Raw genomic sequence first — 21490 nt, 5'->3', positions numbered from 1 at the left:
CAAACTAGAAAAAAGGATACATTTCCACAAACCTATTTGCCTGATGAAGACCTGAAGGTCGAAATGTTATGGCATGAAATGTTTCTGGGAGCTCAAAAGGACATTCATCCTTTTTTCTGTCACATCAGGACCAGATTTCAGAGTAAGTTGCAATCTCGAATACATTCTCCTGGTGTGTTGACCAGTGGAACATACCTCTTTGATGATCACAATCTTAGTCACCAGTCACTTCTCCACTAACAACCCAACACCACTGTGTATCAAACACACTGTGGGCAATCTGGTGACATTAATGTGGGGAATCAGTGACGCCAAGCAGTATCCACGCATTTCATTAACAATAATGAGTTGATTGTTACTTTATCACTTCAATTCCTTGCAATGCAAATAATTGGAAGCATGCTTGGATATGAGCTATTCGTTTAACTGCAGGCAAATTGGTATGCACTTCACACAGGTGTTTTTTTTTTTACATGCAGAGGAGTCTGCTGAATTACTGTATGCAAAACCACAACACACACACACACACACACACACACACACACACACACACACACACACACACACACACACACACACACACACACACACACACACACACACACACACACACACACACACACACACACACACACACACACACACACACACACACACACACACACACACACATTACTGAAAAACACAACTAAGAGGAGAACTATATTTTTGATGACATCAATAAGCTCAGTGTGTTCATAGGTTAATAATCTTTATTATACACTTTTTAGTCATAAAATCATAAAACATTTGTCATACTCTCATAGATGATGCACCATTTTAGACATTTTAACAGAATGGCCTTGTACATTGGGAGTTTGCTTTTTCTACACATCTGAACTCAGTTCTGTTCTGAATGGCCTTGTGGAAAAGGGTTCTGTTCTCAGGGTTCCGTCTGCACCAGCGGGAGACATTAGACTAACAGCTGGCACAATAGTGCATGCTGGGAAGAGGCCGTCTTCCAGGGATCCAAAGGAAACCATATGTGCTTCATCAGTAAAACACATATACATATACACACACACACACACACACACACACACCCCGTTAACTCATCCTACACTCTACACAGAGCACACTCCTCTAGCCTACAGAAAACACCCAACCCAATGACAAAAACAGCATAGATAGGCTGCATGAGAAACCACTCTAAATAAACTTGTGCGTACATTTTGCATTTTGCATGATTTCTGCAGTGTAATTAAGGCAGCTGTAGTATACCGTACAATATAAAGAACTCCTTCTGAGTGTGAAACTGCATAACATCTGAAAAAACAGTACCAGGGAAGTTGTTAATAGTCATTTAAAAAGAAAAAAGAAACGTAAGATTTAAACTTTAAATAGAATTGCATTTTTCCACTAAAAGGCCTCACAGCCTACTTCCTGAAACAGCAAAGTCACACCACCTCTGAATCAATGGGATTTTGATTTCTTCAGTTTTCCACCACTAACAAAACACTAAAGACCGTATCAATCTCAGTGTCTTCTTACATTATGCAAATCCCATAACCCAATACATGCTCGTCCCCCTAACCGAAACACACACACACACACAAACCCCAACCAAGCCTTGTTCCGGACCTCCTGGTGTGAGGGGCCCTTTACACTGTGTGTGTGTGTGTGTGTTTGTGTGTGTGGGAGAGAGCGATATGCAGGTGGGTTGAAACAGCCCCCTCTTCCTTTAAACAGCTGTTTGCACAGAGAGCTCCAGCCTTCAGCTCAGGTTAGCATCAGACAGCTCCCCCCGTGAAGCTGAGTGTGTGAGTGAATGTATGTGTGTATAAACGTATGAACGTGTGTGTGTGTGTGTGTGTGTCCGCTGATGGTGATGGTTGTCCGTTCCTCATCCATGTGGCTGAACAGAAATCTGGAAATCCAACAAGAAACAAACCAAAGGAGAGAACCCTCTCCACTTTCAAAGCCCTTTCCCAGTGAACGTTACACAGAAAAAAATGGAAAAATAAACCTGGTCAGGAATGCAGGGAGTTGGGAAAAATATTCCATCCAACTGGTCCCTTGTGAGTCCCTTTACACTAGTCCTCTCAGTCCCATATGCGGTAAATGTACACCTTTAACTCTAAACTGAAAACCTAAACCATAAACTCATCTTTCAACCACAAACACCTCGTCTTCTAAATACATTCACCCTCATCCATGCTCTCTCAGATGGGGTAGTGTTACTGAATGCATGGAGTAACACTGCCCCTGCTGGTCATGAGTTGTAATTACAGCAGACACACCAGATGGGCGTTGCTTTCCTGCTCCAATGGATAAAAAGCCTTCGCTTGGCTGGAGAGAGAGAGTCAGAATGAGGACTCTCTCTGCACGCAACATTCCAGAAACAGCTGAAGAAATCCCTACTGCACGCACACACTCCATACACACACTCCAAACACACACACTTCACCCCGACATTAACCTCAAAGAAACCGCAGGAGAGATTACAAAACCCAGTCAGACACACACATACAAACGAACCTCACACACGATGTACAACCTCACTCTCATCACCACCATGAGACTGGCACTGACTGCACACATAAGCAGGTCAGATTCTCAAATGCACAAATCCAGCCAAGCCTCTGCTGCATCCGGATCAATAACTGCTGCACTCTACAACCTCTTAAATCTGATCTACAACTGATCACTCACACACACACACACACACACACACACACACACACTTCAGTATTGACACATGAGAGAGCTGCACAGACAGCCAGTTGAGTTGTGAAAGGCACTAAGGGGACTTTGCTGCAGGCATCACATGTTGAACCGAGCACTGTTGATGGTGTGCTAATAGTGTGTGTGTGAATGAGTGTGTGAGAGAGAGACAGAGAGTGTGTGTGTGTGTATGCATGTTTGCCTCACTGATCACACTAGTGCCCACAGCAGCTTCAGCATAAAAATGAACATGTGTTGTGTATGTGAGTGTGCCTGAATGTTAAGGGCAGGAATATGGACATCTGTAACTAATGCACATAATCAGAAAGGCCTGAAGAGAACAGACAGCTGCCAACAATGTTCTAAGTGTTAAAACAAAACAAAAAAATGTCCTTAAGAGCTGTTTGATTTGTTTGAAACAACTCAGGGTGACTGTGTGTGTTCAATCCAGCACACTAGAGGGCGCTGAACTTCTGCTACAAGTTAATAGCTGCCCTCTTCCCAGTGTACCAACACACACACACACAGAGATAAGTATGAAAGGAATGAGTTTCTGTAAGTCCTCATAAGTCCTCATAACTCACATGACTGAGGCTACTGCTGAAAGAAGGTAATTTTTAGTAAATGCCAATCCTATTCCCAATACAATCCTATTACCAATACTATTTACCATTAAGAACTGTTAAAAACATTTAAAAGCAAAAATCATATTTCCCCAATTTTCTTGCGGTTAGATTCCTGGTCACGACCCCAGTAAGAGCCATTGAAGCCATGGTTTGTCTTCCAGATATGTTAACAGGTGATTGGTCAGAGGGGACATCTCTCAAGCAAAGTCATCATGGGATTGGCCCACGTGCCCATGGGTGGGGCTTCAGAGGGCGGAGGGCTCCCCATGCTGAAAGGGGTCGAAGGAGGAGCGGACCGACCGTCCGCCCACAGGCTGCTGCACCCGGAAGTTATTCACCATACTCCTCTGGACCTCCTCCTCTGCTGATGTAAACAGAAGACTACGGAACACAGCCAACTGAAAGAGAGAGAGGGAGAGGTGGGTAGACACATACAAACACACAGGGAAAGGAGAAGGAGAGAGTGAGACAGAGAGTGAGACAGAGAGAGAGAGAGAGAGAGAGAGAGGTGGGAGGAGAGAAGAGAAGGAGACAGGGGAAGGAGAGAGAGGGGGAGAAAGAGAGAGTGAGTGGTCATTAAGAGTGGAAAAAACGTTGCTGGACAGCTCTCAGCCTGGAGTCTAGTTTCTGACCCATCCACTGCTCCCTCCCCCTTACTGGTTGCCATAGTGCCGGGGAACATTCTGTCCTGTTGACAGAGCCCTCTGTCGCGTTACAGGACAAACAGGAACACATCAGAAGCACACCACGTCCTTGCAACACCATGCAACGAATAACTCACTACATCAAAATATTAAAAAACCATTCACAAAAAAAAACGTCAATATGTAACTTCACAAATTAACATCAACGGAATGGCCAAAAATGGTTGTATTTTGGTCAACTAATGGCAATTAACCAGCGCATGGTATTATTTCCTGTCCTGTCCTTTCTTGTCCTCTCAGACACAACAAAGCTGATCAGCACCACCTTGAAAGAACACGTCTCTGATATAAATGGTGATTGTTACCATAGAGACCCGAGTTCAAGGTCACGTGGGTGTGACTGTGCTCTACCTTCTACCTCTACCAAACACAGGCTCTCTCCACCATCTCAGAAACTAGAACCTGTGTGTGTGTGGGTGGGTGGGTGTCTGTCACGTCTGTCTGCGTCTGCGTCTGCTTTAAAACGTAGAAGCTCACTTGTTCTACCGATCTCAGTAGAAAGACATCAGAAAGACTGTGGGACCTAGTTCATATTCATTTCATTGTACCAAAGGATTACAGAAGTACATAGAGGTGCTCAAAAGTGTAAACAATGATGAATATGAATGACAGCTACCCTGTAAATAAATGAATCAATGAATGAACAATGAACAGCTAAATGTGTTTGGATAACCCTTGATCCTAAGCCCTGACCTAAGTTCTACATTTTGAGTCACACAACCTCATGTAACAATGGATCTTGTAATCGTCAGTTAAGCAGGTGAAACAAGATTTTTGTCAACACATATTTGGGAACAGGTGAATTACAAAATGACACATTGACTCCAGAGGTCTGTGTTTGATTTCAGTGGATAAGGCCAGTCTACCTGGTCATGGCTGACTTCGATTGGCTGCTTCATGACCATCCAGGTGACAGTTTCTGTTAGGGGGGGTGTGGTCAGTGATCCATAATAAGTCCAGTAGTCTTCTGTGTTCTCTGGCAGCAGGCAAGTGGGGTCAAAGCGGCCAAATTCCACAACACTGTCCTGAAGAGGAAACACATACAAACACACATATGCACAGAGTAATCTCAATGATGCTGTTTTGCAAAAAAAAGTGCATTGGAGTAGACTATTAAAGTGTGAATGCACCCTAAAATGTGTTTTTGAGATGTAAACTAAATGATCGCACACATACCGGTTGCACATGCACACAATTACAGTGTGTTCTCTTCTCAACTATAGTGTACTGTTGGAACAATAGATTCCTTTGAAGCTTACCTTAAGAATGTTTACTTACTACACAGTGAGGTGAAGGGGTATCTTTAACATCTAGAATGGTGATAAGCAATCCAAATAAAAGCTCTTTCATAACTCTTTCTCTCCCACTCACACACATGCACGCGCGCACACACACACACACACAAACATACTACAACTCATGCAGAACTCACCTTGTGCCTCACAGCAGGGAGAGCGTCCACCAGTTTCTGCAGCCCTTCGTGCCTCTTCCCTAACTGAAAGGGAATATACTGCATTTAACTCACTCACACACACACACACACACAATTTCATAAGGGAGAAGAAGGGAAAGAAAACAAAGGATACAGATGAGGTGGAAAAGAGAGGAAGTGATCAGTGGAACGGTGCAGGACAAGAAGGGAGGGGGCTCACCTTGAGAAAGACTCCAACGACACCGAGGCCATTCTCCTCCATCACAGCCTCCTCAAAAAGACTGTACTTGTCAGAGTTCCAGTGGACCAAGTGCAGCTGTAAAGACAGATAAATGGTCACCACCACAAATACACACTGATAACATTTTTAAACAATGTTCAGTTTCAATGTTTATTGTTCAATATTCCTGTTCCCTACACTCATTCTCAGACTGGCAGTTAATCTCAAAGCAATAAGGGACAAGGGACAGCTGCAGCTGAGATAGACTTATAGTTTGTAACACACACACACACACACACACACACACACACACACACACACACACACACACACACACACACACACACACACACACACACACACACACACACACACACACACACACACACACACACACACACACACACACGAGTGATTCTGCAGTCAGCTTGAAGCCTGATTAGGTTATGTAAACTACAGTCAGTCTACAAAGAACTCCAATAACTATGAGGTGAGCTCAAACCCCAGCCCAACTCCTCTCTTCCTCCTACCCTCTACTCCCCGAGCCCAGCCCTTGTGAAAAGGCTTTTGAAAGACTCATTGTCAGGCAACCAAGTTCAGCCCTTTACACAAACAGAGATCACTTACAAGAGCAGGTCTTGGTGAAACATAAAACATGCCCCATACACAAAAGACACTGGTGGCTAGGTGAGCGCACGCACACACACACACCCTGAAATCCTGAGTTGATCTGTGAGAGAAACAGGCATGCACACACACACACACACACACACACACACACACACACACACACACACACACACACACACACACACACACACACACACAGGGCATCTGGCATTATATAACTAATGAAGGAGTGTGTTTTTAAAATAGATGTCCAGGTCATCAGGCGGCAGTGACAGAGGAGTTGATGCAGAGTGTGCTGCACCGTCACTGGCAGACACACGCAGTACATTCCAGGAGATTTATAAATGGAGGTCTTTCCAACCAGCAAAACCTCTAGAGGTCAGACTTCCACTGTCCCTGGCACACAGCTGTCCTCTCATGCCACACACACACTTCCAATTGTTCTCTCTCTCTCACACACACACACACACACACATGTTCACACACATCCACTCCCTCAAACACAGCCACTGATAGCACTAGTTAAGAGTGTGCGAGTCCTAGCTCCATTCAAACTTCTGACCCCTCCCCTCCTTAACCACTCTTATGTGTGGCAACCTGAACAAATGGTCCAGTGAAAACCTACTGAGATTCACCATCAGTGATTGCAGAAAGTCTGGTAATTATAAAAGGGCGATGCGAGGAGTAAAGACAATAAGTAGCTACAGTGGGTCTCAGAGCAACCCTCATCACATCCTCTCAGACACGATACCTCTGCAGGAAACAGCCGTCGATCTACGGAGTGCTCAGACCCCCATGCATTGGACTCCCCCCAATGAAAATGGAACTGGCAGAGTCGATACTGGTCCTCCAATGGCCCTCCCTTAACAGCTGGGAACAGAAATTAAGAGACACCAGATTAAGCCTGAGATTTGCACTGTCAGGAGCCAAGAAAGCGTTTTACAAGTATTAAAGTTCACTTCTTTTATATTTACAATATATTTTTTTAAAAATCGAAAGAGTTTAACATTTAAGGGTTAAGGCCTTATAAGAGATGGGTCACATTCTGTTTTTTGAAACATCTGACACCATAGTCTTGTATAAGGAAGTGGTCAGTTTAGTATCCTCACTTGATCTGTCAGTCGTGTCGTCGTATTCGACCATGAAGGAGTAGCCGTTGTTCCAAATTTGCTGACAGGTCCGCGGGTCGTAGCGCATCTCCAGAGGCTTGAGCTGCCGGTCCCACTGCGTCTTGCGCACCGCTATATCTATGGGAGACTGGCGATCTCCCCCCGGGACAGCCAGCGGACCCTGCCACATCGGGTGCACTTTGGGGAAGACACAAGGCACGGGTTAAACCATCGACGGTACAAAGACATAACAGCCTACTCATAACAAAGAAAAAATAAATATAGTTCTCCAAAACAGCCACAATTAAACACTACAACTCACTTTTCATTATACACTCAGCTGCCTCCAAAGCAGATGTACACATGTTTAGAGAATATATATATATATCGTAACAAATTAACTTCACCGAGAAGCGCGAACGCGAGGCTACTTCAGGGACAATCTGTCCTTTCTTGACTCTCGTCAAAAAAAATTAAGGTCGGAAAAAATGATTTACTTCCTCCTAGTTTAAACTTCATTCAGAGGAGCTACGCTCAAGAAACTGACAGTTGGAATGTGGGCTGCCTCCTTCACAGCTGGACTCTGGAAGGGCGCATTTAGAAACGATTTAGAAACGATTTTCGATTTATTCCATAATCCCCTGAAATACTTTTTCTTTGCTTTAAAATGTTCATGTCTGTAAGCTACAAGTGGACCGCCTACCGCCACGAAATACAATACTGCAAGGAAAGTGTCCAAAAGTAATGACTCGGCATCACGTGGGAATTACTTACTACCCACACTGGTTTAGAGAACTATTTCAGGAAAAGGAGATGAAATTAAACTGCTTCTATGACGAAGGAAGAGATTTTTTTTTTTAGATAAGCTAGTTATTTAAGTCTTGCTCCTTCATGTGTACGTGGGTGTGAGCTAAATATAATAACAGAGCATCAAAGATTAGGCTTGCAGTGAAGTTTGGGATTTTCTCTTTTATAATCTCTGGCTGTTAATTGACTAGTACATAGTACTAGTGTGTCTGTGCTTGTGATCATCTGTGTTGATAGCATGACAAACATGTTAAGTAATTCTGTGTAGTGTCAGCAACTTTACCATTACTCTCACAAAGCTTCAAATGTTTGACTGCACTGTGGGCCTCTTTCCTCAGTCTGTAACTACAACGGACATGACCTCTGACCGGCTTTTGGAGGTCTCACATACAGTATAGGTGATGTGCAGTTTTACTCCAAGACAACATGCACACACCAAGACTAGGCTCTCCAAAATTAAAGCTGTCCATTAAAGCTACAATGGGTTGATATGTTGAACTTTTTTTTTAAGATGTAAAAGGTTTTTAGCTAATAATAACATTTCCTTAATGTTCACCAAAAATAATAGTTTTACATATTTTATAGGTAACAACCATTTCTTTCAGATTAAACAAGTATAGTAGGGTAAAACTATATTCCACCAGTAAACTAAATTCCATGGGTTTTGTACAACTTGACTTTGTCCATTTAATAATATCAAACTGGATAGGTAGGTACCCATGACTTTTTGGCATTCTTCAAGGGAAAATAACAAATTCTCCCAAATATCTTTGCAATGTGATTTGTGCCATTTCTTGTCCATATTAATATGTTAAGATACAGTCCGGATCACAAATTTACTTTAGAAGAATTTCAATTAGATATAAGACACAACAACATAGTCCCTCACAAACAATGATTTTATGGTGGGGTTAATGAAGATACCAGTCAATGACGTATTCAGTACTGATGGCAGGACACTGTCACCTTTAGAACAGCCTCCAAACCTGACACACAGCTCAAGAGGAAGCATTTACAGGTAAATGACGTCAATCACATGACCAGCACATCTGCCTGAATTTGTCTGTCCTGTCAAGGGGGATTAGGACTGTAGGCAAACAGCTGAAAAAAAATGGCGCATACACTCGCAATACAGTCAAACACCAGCCTAGTTAACCTATGCTTTCCTCAGTGAAAGGAATCTAACTGCCATCTAACAAGTCATGCCCTTACGAGAGAGGCATGAGCTTGCCTCCAAAATCTACTATTGTTTCCGTAGGCAGACCGAGTGTGTTGAGCTGTTTAGGGTTATTACAGATCGCAGAAAAACAAGTGACTTAACAAGGTGTGGCTCCAATCCTGTTTGGAGGACAATAAAACACTTTTGCCTGGTTTTAACATAATGTTTTAAAGTTGTTGGACGTGTTGTCTCATAATTGCACCTGGAGGAACATTCACTTAAATTATTTAAATAATGAATCAACACAAAAACTTTCCATGTAGCGTGTGATAAACATCTTGGGGAGCTTGTTCTTTTCCCAGGTGATCATCTTGGTCAAGCTCATCCGGAAGCCGTCAACAACAACAGCAAGTAGCCTAGCACCACCACTTGGGTAGTGCTACACCAGTGTAAGAAAAACAGTTGAACCCCCTTGACTAACACCATAACGCTAACGTTAAAAGAAGCGATGTTCCGCACAAAGGCGAAGAGTTCATTTCTCAACATTAGATCAGGTTTGGCACAGCATGAAAAAAGGAGATGTGATACTGTAATCCTACCTAAATGGAGGGGTGGCTAGCTCCCCCCATGACCTATATAGCGCTGATTGACCAAGCACACTATAGCCCATTAATTCACGTGGTGAAACAACTCTGCTCATCTTCAATATGCAAAGAGACAGGCTATCTAAGCACCAGATTCAACTACTTACTTGCGGACAGTACATATTTGCTGGAGCACACCGTTAGGCTACATCTGCGACCAGGAATCCATCGATGGTCCCGCAGCTCTCTACGGAGCTGTCTCTGAAGCTGACGACCAAGCGGGGTTAGAATTGCGGATAGAGTGACCATGCTGTTTCCAGACAGAGCTGCAGCTCTTCTCTAGTCAAGAGTAGCTCTTCTCGGCTTCTCGACTATATCTCCCTTGTGATGACACTTCTGCTGAGTGGGTGACTAGTTATTGAATCAGTTTCCTCGATGTGCTTACACTACCGTCATCCGCATCAATGTTTTGAAAACTAGCACATTCTGTGAAACACTTCTCCGAACTGCAGCTAGGTGGCTAACAATATATAAGTAGTAAACGGTGCCTTCGCTTGACGGGAATAATTTGCAAGTGTAATTCAAATGTTTAGATTTTACAATTTAATGACTTTTAATCCTAAATTTCATACGGATTGTTCTGGTCGGACCATCGTGTTCAGAGTAATGCTGGAGATGGTTAAATGTCCTGAGTGACTCGAGAAGGCCACTTCTGTGACTCGATGGATGTTGGTGAAAAGGGTGGGGGTCTGCAGAACTAGCCAATCAAATTCGCTCCAGGAGGGGCGGTTCGAAGAACGTCCTCATACTCACACAGTATTTACATATTAAGTCAAATCCACATGGAGGAGAAGCATTGTTACATCACGTTTGAGATTAACTCAGGCATTGTTCAAGAAATATTTTGTTTAAAAAAGGAAACTTTTTATAATTGTCATTATCTGCTATTGCTCCTACTACTACTATATCATTAGCTAAAAATAAATGTTTAGTTTTTGTGTAAAAGAATGCGCATGAACAAGTAGCTAAACATCTGTGGTGCTGACAGGTCTGCTGTGAAAGGATGCGCAGTTCTATATTCCCATAAACGCTGAGCCAATTTGGTCAAAGATGAGTGAACTCTCCATGCTTTCAGCAATGACAGGTCAGCATCTTGACACACAAACACGCCTGTGGACTTTGCCCAAAGCATAGCATTTGGTTCTGAGCTGGGTTTGTTTTTCTCTTACAATATGACATCACATGTGTGGCAAGAATTTGCCCTAAGGACAGACAAACTTATGCCATCAGATTCAGTGTGGTCAGTAGGCCTAATACAGCTGTTGTAGAAGAAATGTGAATTTAATTTATAGGCTAACACACAGAAATACCCATGGTACAATCCAACAAAAACAGCTATATATCTGTACTATAAATGTGGTATCACACGAGAATCTACATTATCTGCAATATAACTACGGAGTATGGTTAGTTAAGTATCAGTTACCAACAACGGAACTAAGGTTTGATATTTTTTAAGGAAATTAATTTAATTGCCGATTGGATGATGAAGCAGTTGTGCTTCAGGAGCCTATTTGTAGTCCAGTCTGAGCCTTACAGCTTGCTCATGTCGAAAACTCATAAGGTGTTCTAGCTGTAATCTGAGGGATGTGTCTTTTATACCTTTGTCAATAAGATGGTCAGGCACATAGAAAGATGGATCTGAAGACACTAGTGCAAACTGGAACACTTTCCAGTCGCAGATTCTTGATCAATTTCCTATACATTTTTGTAAATCTTGCAAGTCTTTCTATCCATACTGGTGTTTAACTGTTATATATAAAGTATATATCCAGATCAACCTGAATTTGAATGAACCCTATGGACATATAAGCATGTCATTTGGAAATACAACCATGTTCTGGCATGTAATGTTTACTGTTCACGGCAGTAAGGGAGGACATCTCACGGGTATTTTTGTCTGGGCTCTCGTGATCTGTAGGACTAGCAGTTAGGTTTTTAGATTCTAAAGAGATTAAGATTAAGGCAGCTCTTACAGAATCATTGCTCTGCAAACCGAGAGAAAACATTTCTCATGACAGGCCAGACATTATTAGGAGTCCCAGTCTAACTTACACAACACTATAGCTTTGCTAACTTTACTAGTAGAGCTGCAGATTTATTGGACTGCTTGGAAGAGAAAAGACAGCAGAGGGCAGTAGAAATACCAAAGCTGCAACTTGCTATACATAAACACACTCCTACCCTGTCATAGGTGACTGTCTGCTCATATCTGGAGATAAAGTCCTGATAATGTGAACAGGCACAGTCTTAGATGACATGAAACACAAAGCAGGTGTGTGTACTGCAATGCTTTATTAGGACTTGTGTATGTATGAAAATATGTGAGTGTGTATGTGTAAGCTTTGTTGCTGATCACACATACGGTTCTGGACCCTTACCGGGTCTAGAAAACAGACAGTAAAAATAACACACCTCAGTGTTCAGCTCCTTGTCCCCACCCCTCCCAACTGTGAAAGTAGTACACCTACGACCAAAGACTCACTGAAAAAATACGGACACATCTTTCAGGGCCTGTCGGGTTTTGTTTCATCAAAGGTTTTTCTTACAAAAAAATTAAATATGAGGACAAAATAAAGCAAGATACATGAACCTCTCCGAACATTGTTAAGCACACACCCCACCCCCGCCCCATTAGAGACCAGACGATAAGCAAAGCTACAAAAAAAACCAGCGTGGGGTCCACAAGAGAAAGATCACTTCTGTATCAACCGCCATGATTCTGCCCACATAGCTGGTTTCGCTGGAGTGGATCAGTGTCAGACCCACACCAGAATCAGCTGCAATTTGGGATAAAAGCTTAATTGGAAAACAGGTTCAGTCCATGGTAGAACAGAAACGAGAGACAGGGGGCGCTGTTTTGTACAGATCTATTTACAGTTCAGGCAGAGGGGCAGAATGTAACCAGAGAGCGCGACATCCCAGGGTCAAGGTGTGGCTTAATCGAGAGCGATGATGTCATCATCGTCATCCTGCTCGCTGGCGGTTGGCTTGTCCAGGCGTTTGCGTTTGGCCGAGGATTCGCCAGTCTCGGCGTCAGCGAGCTTCCGCTTTTGTGCTGATCCCCCCTCAGTGGAAACGTTCATGGCAGAGCTGGATGATGGCTCTTCGTCGGAGTCGAGAATGAGAACGTCGTCATCATCATCCTCCTCTACAGGAACTGACAGACAGAGGGTGAAACAAACACACATTGAGACAAATAATAGCTGGGGACAAGATAACACAGCTGAGCATAATACTATACTACTAGCATTTACAGATACACATAGTTACTGCATATATACATACATTTACACACACACACACACACACACACACACACACGTACCTTTAGATGAGGTGGAAGGTTGGGCGGAGTCTTTGTTGCCATTAGCAATGCTCTTGCCGTCCTCGGCTGCTGGTGCAGGACCTTTCTCAGGGACTTCACCCACGACCTCGAACTCCACATCCTTCTCTAGCTCCTCACTGACATACATACAAAAGAATGGATGTCACACACACACACAGTGACACAAATTCATCCTCCACACACACATGTAAACCAATATGAAGAAATCACATACACAAAAGACCAAGAGTACATATGCACACGCACACACACACACACACACACACACACACACACACACACACACACACACACACACACACACACACACCTGTGCAGAAGGTTCAATTGGAGTGTGTAGTCCTGAAGGAAATCGTCCGATTGGAGGCGGCTGCCATTCCGGATCCCAAAGTCAGACAAAACCTTGTTATTATTTGCTACAGAAACACACACAGAGGTGGGGGAGGGGGTTAATCTGTGTGTGTGATATGCAGTATTAATATGTTTGGTGTCTATTTATGTCTACGATGTGTGACAGCAATCACTCTATTACCAAGGCAACAGTGGCAAAGCATAAGGCAGTGTTAACAGCAGCACAACAATCTGACTGCTGAGTGTTTTGCACTGACAGCCTTGACGTTCCCTATAGTCCTGCTCTGTTAAAATCTAATTTCCAATCTAATCTAATGGTTGAAATGACTGAAAATGTAATTAGAAGAATCATTCATGAACACCGTATTTCTGCTGGAGTTTCAGCAATGTTCAACTCAAACAAATGTACAACTCAGCAATGTAGTACAATGTCACCAAATCTACCACAGAGCAAATCCAAGGAATATCCTCTACTCTTGCCCTGTGTAATGCTTACCTGTGTGTTCGCTATCTTAGCATGTGTGATGGTGTAATTCGTTAGCCTGTGTGATGTGGAGTATTATTGGATCATCTACAGCACTGATGCGTGTTACGCCGTGTGGTGGTGTGTGGTTGTTTTGTCAACCCCTGCTGGTCAAGTAGAACAACTCACCCTCAGTCTCTCCCTCCTCTGAGGAGATGAGGATGGTGCCTTTGCCATCCTCTATCTGAACATCTGGAGCCACCATCCCAAACCTCTCCTTCAGAATCTACACACATGCACACAAAACAATCAAACACCAAAGTACAGTGACCTAATTTTTTTTGTGTACATTAGTGTTATGAGTATACCTGTGCTTATTGACGGGAGGGAAAGTAACGTTTATTTTAAAAAACAAAAATTCAGGGAAATGACAACCCATGAGAGCCATAATGAGCAAAATGGCACACCAAACAGAAACAAGCAGTTTTTATTTATACATTTTCTAAAACAGCCCTTGGTAGGTAAACATTTATAGGAATTCACTTACCAGAAACAAGTGTCTGTGGATTAAGACACTGCCTACGCTTTTCACACTGAACTACATTCAAGTGAATCATACTGCGATATCGATATCTATTTAAGCTACATCAAATCAAATCATATCAAATAGGTTGCTGAATCGTAATGCACTGCCTGAATCCTGGATTAAATAAATGATGTTTTGCATGGTGTGTGTTGATGCGTCTTGCTACAAGGCACACTGCCCTAGTGTATTTGTGTGTGGGTGTGTTCACGGTTACCTTGTCTTGCAGGGACAGGACGGTGGTTTTGTGGACGTTGAGTCTGACTGTCACCTCGGGTCGGCTGGCACACACGTAGCAGTTGGAGCTGGGAGGGTCAAGGGCACAGGGCACCAGCAGTTTCTTACGTGGGTTGGGCTGCTTGTTCAGGAAGATCTTGACAAACAAACAAACAAATAAACAAACACACACACATAAGTGTTAGAAATAACCCAAGTGTATGTCTGTGATTGGGCAGTAAAAATCCTTAAGAAATGCAGTATGAATGCCTTTGAAAATAGCTAGGCCTTTACGTACTAGCAGATGAAACACACACATTAGTATACAAATATTAGGAGGTGATGAAACTTATATTAAACAGCAATGTTTTTTGTGGAACAGACTAAATACTAATTGGATTATGTAAAATATTCATTACTCAGACTAAAATGAATATGGCTTAATATGCTTGCATTTGTGTGCGAGTCCATCAAAGGGGTGTGTGTGTGTGTGTGTGTGCACATGCATGAGTACCGTGCGGCACTTGTCCATCTGTCCTGAGAGGATCTTGAGGCCCTCTAGCACGATGAGTCCAGCAATGATGGCGTTGGTGGTGGCGATTGCTGGGATGATGTTCCCTGCCATGGCTGCATGGGGAAATAGAGGGAAAAGATGAGACACCACACACACAATGGCAAAATCACTGGCAAATGGCAGGGTGCTCACAAAGCTCACATCAGGCACCAAGTGGGTGCTGCAACTTTACTAGCTTGGCCTAACGCACCCCACCTCAGTTATCGCTAGTGTTATAGTCTGGTAATGAGTAAGACGGGAGCAGTTCCCAGGCTGCCCTTGGAGTTCCACCAATCAGAAACCAGTGGGAAATGGCTCGGGTTGGTTTGGCCAATGATATTCGAAAGAAGCACCAGGTTTTTATGCTATAGCACTGGTGGCCTCACATCCATTGCAAATGATCCAATAACTTCAAATGTAATCCAGGTCAACACCCATGACCAATGTCAGAGATGCAAACAGATCCCAGTGGATCTGTACAGGCCATGAACTTGCACACTACTAAATCAAACAAACACACACACAGACACACACACACAGACACACACACACAGACTTTTACCCAGCACTCACATTTGACATCAAAGCGACTCTTCATGTTCATGCTGAAGATATGCATGCGCAGGTTGGCTGCTGCAGTCACAAAATCCATTGCTGGAGGGTCGTCCTGGAAATGACACACCGACCATGAGAAGAATAGCTCTGCCCAACACCTAGACATACTAGTTCCATCTATTACAACAATTAAGCTCCATCTCTTCTATGCTCTGATCCGAATTACAATGCTCTGCACTAGTGTAGTCTTGTCTTCGCAAAGACTGTCTGTGTGTGTGTGTGTTTGTGTGTACACAAGCGTCACCTTGTCCCATTCTAATTCATCTCATGTCCTTTTTGCAAAAGCTGTTCTCAGAGGGGGTCTCTGTGTACGGAAGGTGAAGGTATATTACCTTGTCCCACACAAGTTCTGCGCCATCTCCTTTCTGCTGGAGGTCTTCTCGGAGTGTCTTGACACTGCTGCTGAACATCTGGGCGTAACCCTGAACCCCAAACACCTGCTGGTCCTTCAGTCCGCTCACACTCACTGCCTCTGACGGGCTTGCTGAATGCACATACACACACGTTAGCCTGCCCTCCTCTCAACAGTGTAAAGAAATTAAATAAAAATATTGCTGCAGCAGAGCACTATAACTCTCCCTGCCACACAGGAAATGAATGCCTTTATGCAGCTGTGTGTGCCTAAAACTAGCTTCCATGGTACTGACATAATATTGACGTGCTTGTGTTTATCATTGTATTTGTGTTATTGGTCACCTTGCTGTAGTAGCTCTTCCCAGTCTAAAGGCATTGGGGCTTTCCTCTTCTTCCACAACTTGTCCATAGTCAGGAGGTACCTGATGTCATCTTTAAACAACTGCAACACACACACATACCCAAAAAGTCCATTAACAGACAGTAGCCTCCCCAAGGTCATCCTTAAACAGTTGCCACAGACAGACACACCAACCTTGTTGAAGAGTTTGACTGGGTCGTATCCGGTGGACCGGGCCCAATCTTTGGTGCTGACACGCTTGATGTCTCCATCCTGCTCAGAGGCACTGGCCTTAGCTGCAGCCTCCGCAGAGTCCCCTGGACAACACACAAACAACGTCTACAGCAACAGCAAACCATTTCACCAAAAACCAAAACGGTTCCATGTATATCTGAAACATCTGCAATCTGAAACCGAAATCTGCAAGTCCAAGTGCCTCTGTGTAAGGCGGGACATGTGCTCACATCTGGCCTCTGGGTCCGCTTGGTCGGGAGAAACTTCCTGATCAGCATCCTCCTCTCCAAACAGCTGACTGCGCACAAAGACACATCACACGATAAAGACTTGCTATGAATACCGTTTCATTTATCTGGAACTACAGTCAAATTTAGCTCACTCCAGTCCAGTTGGAATAGTTTCCATCACACCCTTGGTGTGTACACTCACTTGAACAGGTACTTAGCCCACACAATGCAGTGGATGGGCTCAGAGGGAGTGTTGCGGATGGTGCACCCAGGGAATGTCTTCTGTGTGGGTTTGGGCTGGCACTCGTAACACTCCGTTTGACCCTGCCGAGGGAGCAGACAGTTCAGCCACAATGTTCAACATAATCATGATAAACACAAGGCCATCCACGTCAGCGTCTCCAAATGCCTTAGGGAAATGGGCCTCTGATACTACAATGTACCCAGTAAAATAGGACTTTGCGGATAACTGCTGTCACCCACCATCAACACCAAGAATGATCTCCACAAGAAATAACTGTGGGGCACAGGGAGCAAGAGAAAACTGACCGAATGAGCAATTCAAAGGTCACTCCCATTGGTCATTTAGGCATGCTACCATACGTACCAAGTATGTCTGTAGCATGACAAAATTGAATCATTTTAATACTGTGGTAATTTTTGTCTTTGAATGCAATATTATGTTTAATCTTGTAATAGCATCTCGACAATCGCACCGACAAAGCTGATGTGTCTGTGTGTGTGTGTGTCTGTGTGTGTATGTATGTATGTGTATGTGTATGTGTATGTGTGTGTGTGTGTGTGTGTGTGTATGTATGTATGTATGTATGTATGTATGTATGTATGCACTGGTGTCTGACCTTCTTGATGACTGTAACCTGGCCCAGGTATCCGGCTGTGCCGCTCTCAATCAGAGGGATGTCTGCTGACAGACACATCCTGTTCACATGGTTACGTGCCGCTAGCATCACAAGAGATCATGGAACACAGGCACAGAGAGAAAAAAAAGAGGTGGGAATAATGGGTTAAAAGGAGTCTGATGAAGAACCGATGAGTCTCATTCAACAATTGAATGTTTGGTGTGTGTGTGAGCACAGAAGCTGTATGAACTCCTGTGCTATCGATGACTGGACAAGACTGGGGCTGAGGTCAGATAGTCTTTTTTCCTTAGGAAGGTTCATAACTGAGTGTTATGACCCGGAAGTATCTAAATGGCAGTCATGAGAAGAGCTGGTTGAATTCTGCAAATGCTATGGAAAGGAACTTCAATGCTTCCTTTCTTATCTCCTTTACCATAGCCTACAGTGGACATCCTTTCCGAAAGGGAAAGGAGATAATGCCGTCCTCTAAATCTTTGCGACATCGAAATGTCAAAACCCACATCAGTAACACCCACCAAATAATTACATAGGCTAAAGTGTAAGTGCAATCGGATTCTCTTAGCACCGCTTTTACTAAGTCCTTGGGAATTCTCTTTCACATCTTTCCTTGACCTCATGACGTTTTCAATCGAGGTCAAGGAAAAGTGGTTAGGAAAAGATATAGGACGTTATCATTTCGACAATCTGACTGCAGCCCAGACCTGGCTCTGATCTGATGTGGAAGATCCTTTGGTTGATATGTTCCAGACTAGTACCAGATCCATTACGGGTCCAGCAGTTATCTGGGATGTGTAAGTACCTCTGTTGTCCAGCGCATTCATGACCAGCACAAACTTCCTGAAGAACTCCACATTATAGTCTGGGCTGCAAAAGCCATAAATAATATGTGAGCACAAGCAAAAAAAAAATGAGACACCAAGTGAAATTAGAGCACAAGCTAAAATTCAACCAAAACTTCAAGTTATACTGAAACCCACTTCATGATGCTATCGTGATATGCTGTGATGTTTGCTGATGGGCAAAACTGCAGCACACTTTCTTTAGCCACCTGAACCAAAAAGATACACAAAGCAAGACACAGAGCATAGTTAATCACTTGGATCAAAAAATGATGATGGCTGATAACGGATAGCTGTTGACTCTGAGCACGGGCCCAAACGCTAAGCAAAGTCAAGAGGATTTTTCTGTCTTACCTCTGCTTTGGACTTCCCCACATGCTTCTTCTGAAATAGGAACTGTCTGTTCAGGTTGCTTACATCGATGGTGTCCAAGTCGATCTAAAAAACATTGTTGCACACTGTTCATATTTTGTACATTGTGTCTCTCCACACAAAGATCTCTGTTCAGTTGACTCCAATATCTAACAACAGTCTACCACGACCTCTGCTGCTTCCTCCTCCAAATCTCTACCCTGGTGCATTAGACTGATTTGCAACGACCATACGAAATACCTAGGTTATAACAATTTGCAGGTGCGCCGTGCAAAGTAACTGAAAGCTTTGATGTGCCTTACACTGAAAATGTGCTCATGCGAAGTTTTTCTTCTATGCCTTTGTAAAACGTCACTACATCTGACGTCCTCGGTAGACTGAAAATGCCGCTCAACTATGATGGTGGAACATGCCGCTAAGCTGCTAACTTCATTAACGCAAGATTTAATGAAGGAGCGAACATACAAGTGTGAACACAGCTTTTACAATAGTTTCGTGTTAATCTTTACCATTGACTGGAAAAACACAAGCGTTTAAATCAATTCAGACAGCTAATGTCACATTTAGCTTGCTAGCTGGCTAACTAACACTACTCTTGACGTTAGCTAGAAAGCTGATGGGTAAAAGGTAACTTAACAGTTAGCACGTTAGCTAATCATCTAAAAGTAGGGAAAAAAACTAGAACGAGTTCACAGCTACATAATCCAATACATCAATGAGATTCAGAGACGCTGTATACCACGAGGGATTGAAACAAGAAACATAACGGAATAGCATTTTCTTATGTGGCAATGTATACAGTAGTAATATGGAACATCATGAAGCTACTAATACAAGTTTTATTTCTATGGAGCTTTAGCTGCTGGCTAAAGAGCTTGCTAGCGCACCTTCCCGGTTAAAGCCAAGACTGGCGCAAAGGAAAGTTGGAGCATTACTCAAAATCAATAAATGATGAGGATGAACCACCAAGAGTCATAACCGTCTGGCTGAAAATCAACCAACAAACCCTCTAGACATACAAATTTAGCAACCTGCTCCGCCCGTTCATACAACAAAGGTGTCCAGCTATGCTAGGTTAAGTTGGTTATGGTTAGCCGGCCGGATAGCTAATGGTTACTGGGCCCGTCTGAACGCCATTAGCCAAGCAGCTAGCTTGCCAACAGCACAAAGGATATTGATGTGTCCGCCCCCCTGAACTTACCACTTCTATGTTTTTGAAGCCGGTAAGCACCAGATTTTTCAAGAGTTCACAACCTATTCCTCCAGCTCCAACCACCAGCACCCGGCAGCTAGAGACAGAATCGGCGAGTTCTTTGCGAAGGGACCCCACTAGGTGAACCATTGTTGAGCGGTTGATATAGACAGCCGTGCAGCGGCTTCAAATCTTCAATCTTCAGTGGGGTTACTATCAAGACAGAGGGCGCTCTTCTCCAGAGAGACAAACATCCGCCCTTTCCAGATCGACTCTTCAGCTTTCGGAACGTCTACTCACTACATAGAAACATCTATCGAGTTCAATTCGGTTTCAATTTCATGTGCTTTATTAGCATGCCTGTGCAGTGTACAGTATTGCCATAGCAGTCTACAAAACATAAATTTGTATGAGAAGTAATTGATACTAAAAAATAAAAGGATATGAATAACAGGAATAAATAAACATGAATGAAATGGAGATGGATAAAAGGCTAAAAAAACAATACTGCTGGTTATTGTCATAAACTCATATCTGAGGTCCGTATAATGACTGCACTCAGAAAGGAAATGCAGCTGTTTCAGCCACTGTTTCATTACACTGAGAGTACAGCCTGGCCTCTCTAAACGGCCAGTACAGGTCTGTTTCCGCCTTCCACATTATATTGCCAGACACTATAACTCACTGAATCTGTACATTGTACAGGATTTTGAGAGCTTTTTGTCTTTAAAAATTACTGAGATATAGTTCTAATTTATATTCATGGCTATGAGCCAAATATAGCAATCAAGTTTGTGTTTTGGTGACTTGATTCCAATAAGCAGTATATTTTTTCTTTTTAAAAGTATATATAGTTAGGGTGGATTTTCTCTGTTAATTGGATT

The 21490-nt window shown here is 43.2% G+C and overlaps 2 protein-coding genes across 4 annotated transcripts; both read right to left on the bottom strand.

Annotated features, from left to right (window-relative positions):
• Positions 1 to 734: 734 nt before the first annotated feature.
• ca5a (carbonic anhydrase Va) lies at positions 735 to 10660 on the bottom strand. 2 transcript variants are annotated; one of them, XM_031564580.2, is made up of 7 exons: positions 10142 to 10660; positions 7425 to 7622; positions 7067 to 7185; positions 5686 to 5781; positions 5466 to 5528; positions 4900 to 5058; positions 735 to 3727 (listed from the first exon to the last, which is right to left on the bottom strand). In XM_031564580.2, the coding sequence occupies exons 1-7, from the start codon at positions 10281 to 10283 to the stop codon at positions 3575 to 3577; spliced, it is 930 nt and encodes a 309-aa protein (XP_031420440.1). In that variant the 5' UTR covers positions 10284 to 10660; the 3' UTR covers positions 735 to 3574. The 2 variants fall into 2 exon arrangements, with proteins under 2 accessions (XP_031420440.1, XP_012688592.1); XM_012833138.3 differs by lacking the exon at positions 10142 to 10660 and adding an exon at positions 7747 to 8237.
• A 1650-nt stretch (positions 10661 to 12310) lies between these two features.
• Positions 12311 to 20883, bottom strand: uba2 (ubiquitin-like modifier activating enzyme 2). 2 transcript variants are annotated; one of them, XM_012833135.3, is made up of 17 exons: positions 20616 to 20883; positions 19397 to 19480; positions 19181 to 19251; positions 19003 to 19067; positions 18183 to 18283; positions 17525 to 17646; positions 17323 to 17390; positions 17054 to 17175; positions 16861 to 16960; positions 16497 to 16648; positions 16123 to 16216; positions 15511 to 15623; positions 14998 to 15153; positions 14387 to 14483; positions 13694 to 13799; positions 13363 to 13499; positions 12311 to 13194 (listed from the first exon to the last, which is right to left on the bottom strand). In XM_012833135.3, exons 1-17 carry the CDS (start codon positions 20754 to 20756, stop codon positions 12974 to 12976), a joined length of 1950 nt encoding a protein of 649 aa, XP_012688589.1. In that variant the 5' UTR covers positions 20757 to 20883; the 3' UTR covers positions 12311 to 12973. The 2 variants fall into 2 exon arrangements, with proteins under 2 accessions (XP_012688589.1, XP_042559640.1); XM_042703706.1 differs by lacking the exon at positions 20616 to 20883 and adding an exon at positions 20302 to 20386.
• Positions 20884 to 21490: the final 607 nt, after the last annotated feature.

The sequence above is a fragment of the Clupea harengus genome, chromosome 3, assembly GCF_900700415.2.
Source record: "Clupea harengus chromosome 3, Ch_v2.0.2, whole genome shotgun sequence".
NCBI lineage: Eukaryota > Metazoa > Chordata > Actinopteri > Clupeiformes > Clupeidae > Clupea > Clupea harengus.
Note: the sequence above shows the minus strand (reverse complement) of the source record. Positions and strands in the feature narration are given on the sequence as shown.

Coding starts and splice junctions, on each gene's coding strand:
- ca5a (XM_031564580.2), bottom strand. CDS start 10,283: ATGGTCACTCTATCCGCAATTCTAACCCCGCTTGGTCGTCAGCTTCAG. Junction 5,782..7,066: donor GACGGCTGTTTCCTGCAGAG/GTATCGTGTCTG, acceptor CTGTCTTTACAG/CTGCACTTGGTCCACTGGAA. Junction 3,728..4,899: donor TCGAAGTCAGCCATGACCAG/GTAGACTGGCCT, acceptor TCTCTCTTTCAG/TTGGCTGTGTTCCGTAGTCT.
- uba2 (XM_012833135.3), bottom strand. CDS start 20,756: ATGGTTCACCTAGTGGGGTCCCTTCGCAAAGAACTCGCCGATTCTGTC. Junction 19,481..20,615: donor GCTTCAAAAACATAGAAGTG/GTAAGTTCAGGG, acceptor AATGTTTTTTAG/ATCGACTTGGACACCATCGA. Junction 16,217..16,496: donor CAGAACTTGTGTGGGACAAG/GTAATATACCTT, acceptor TGTCATTTCCAG/GACGACCCTCCAGCAATGGA.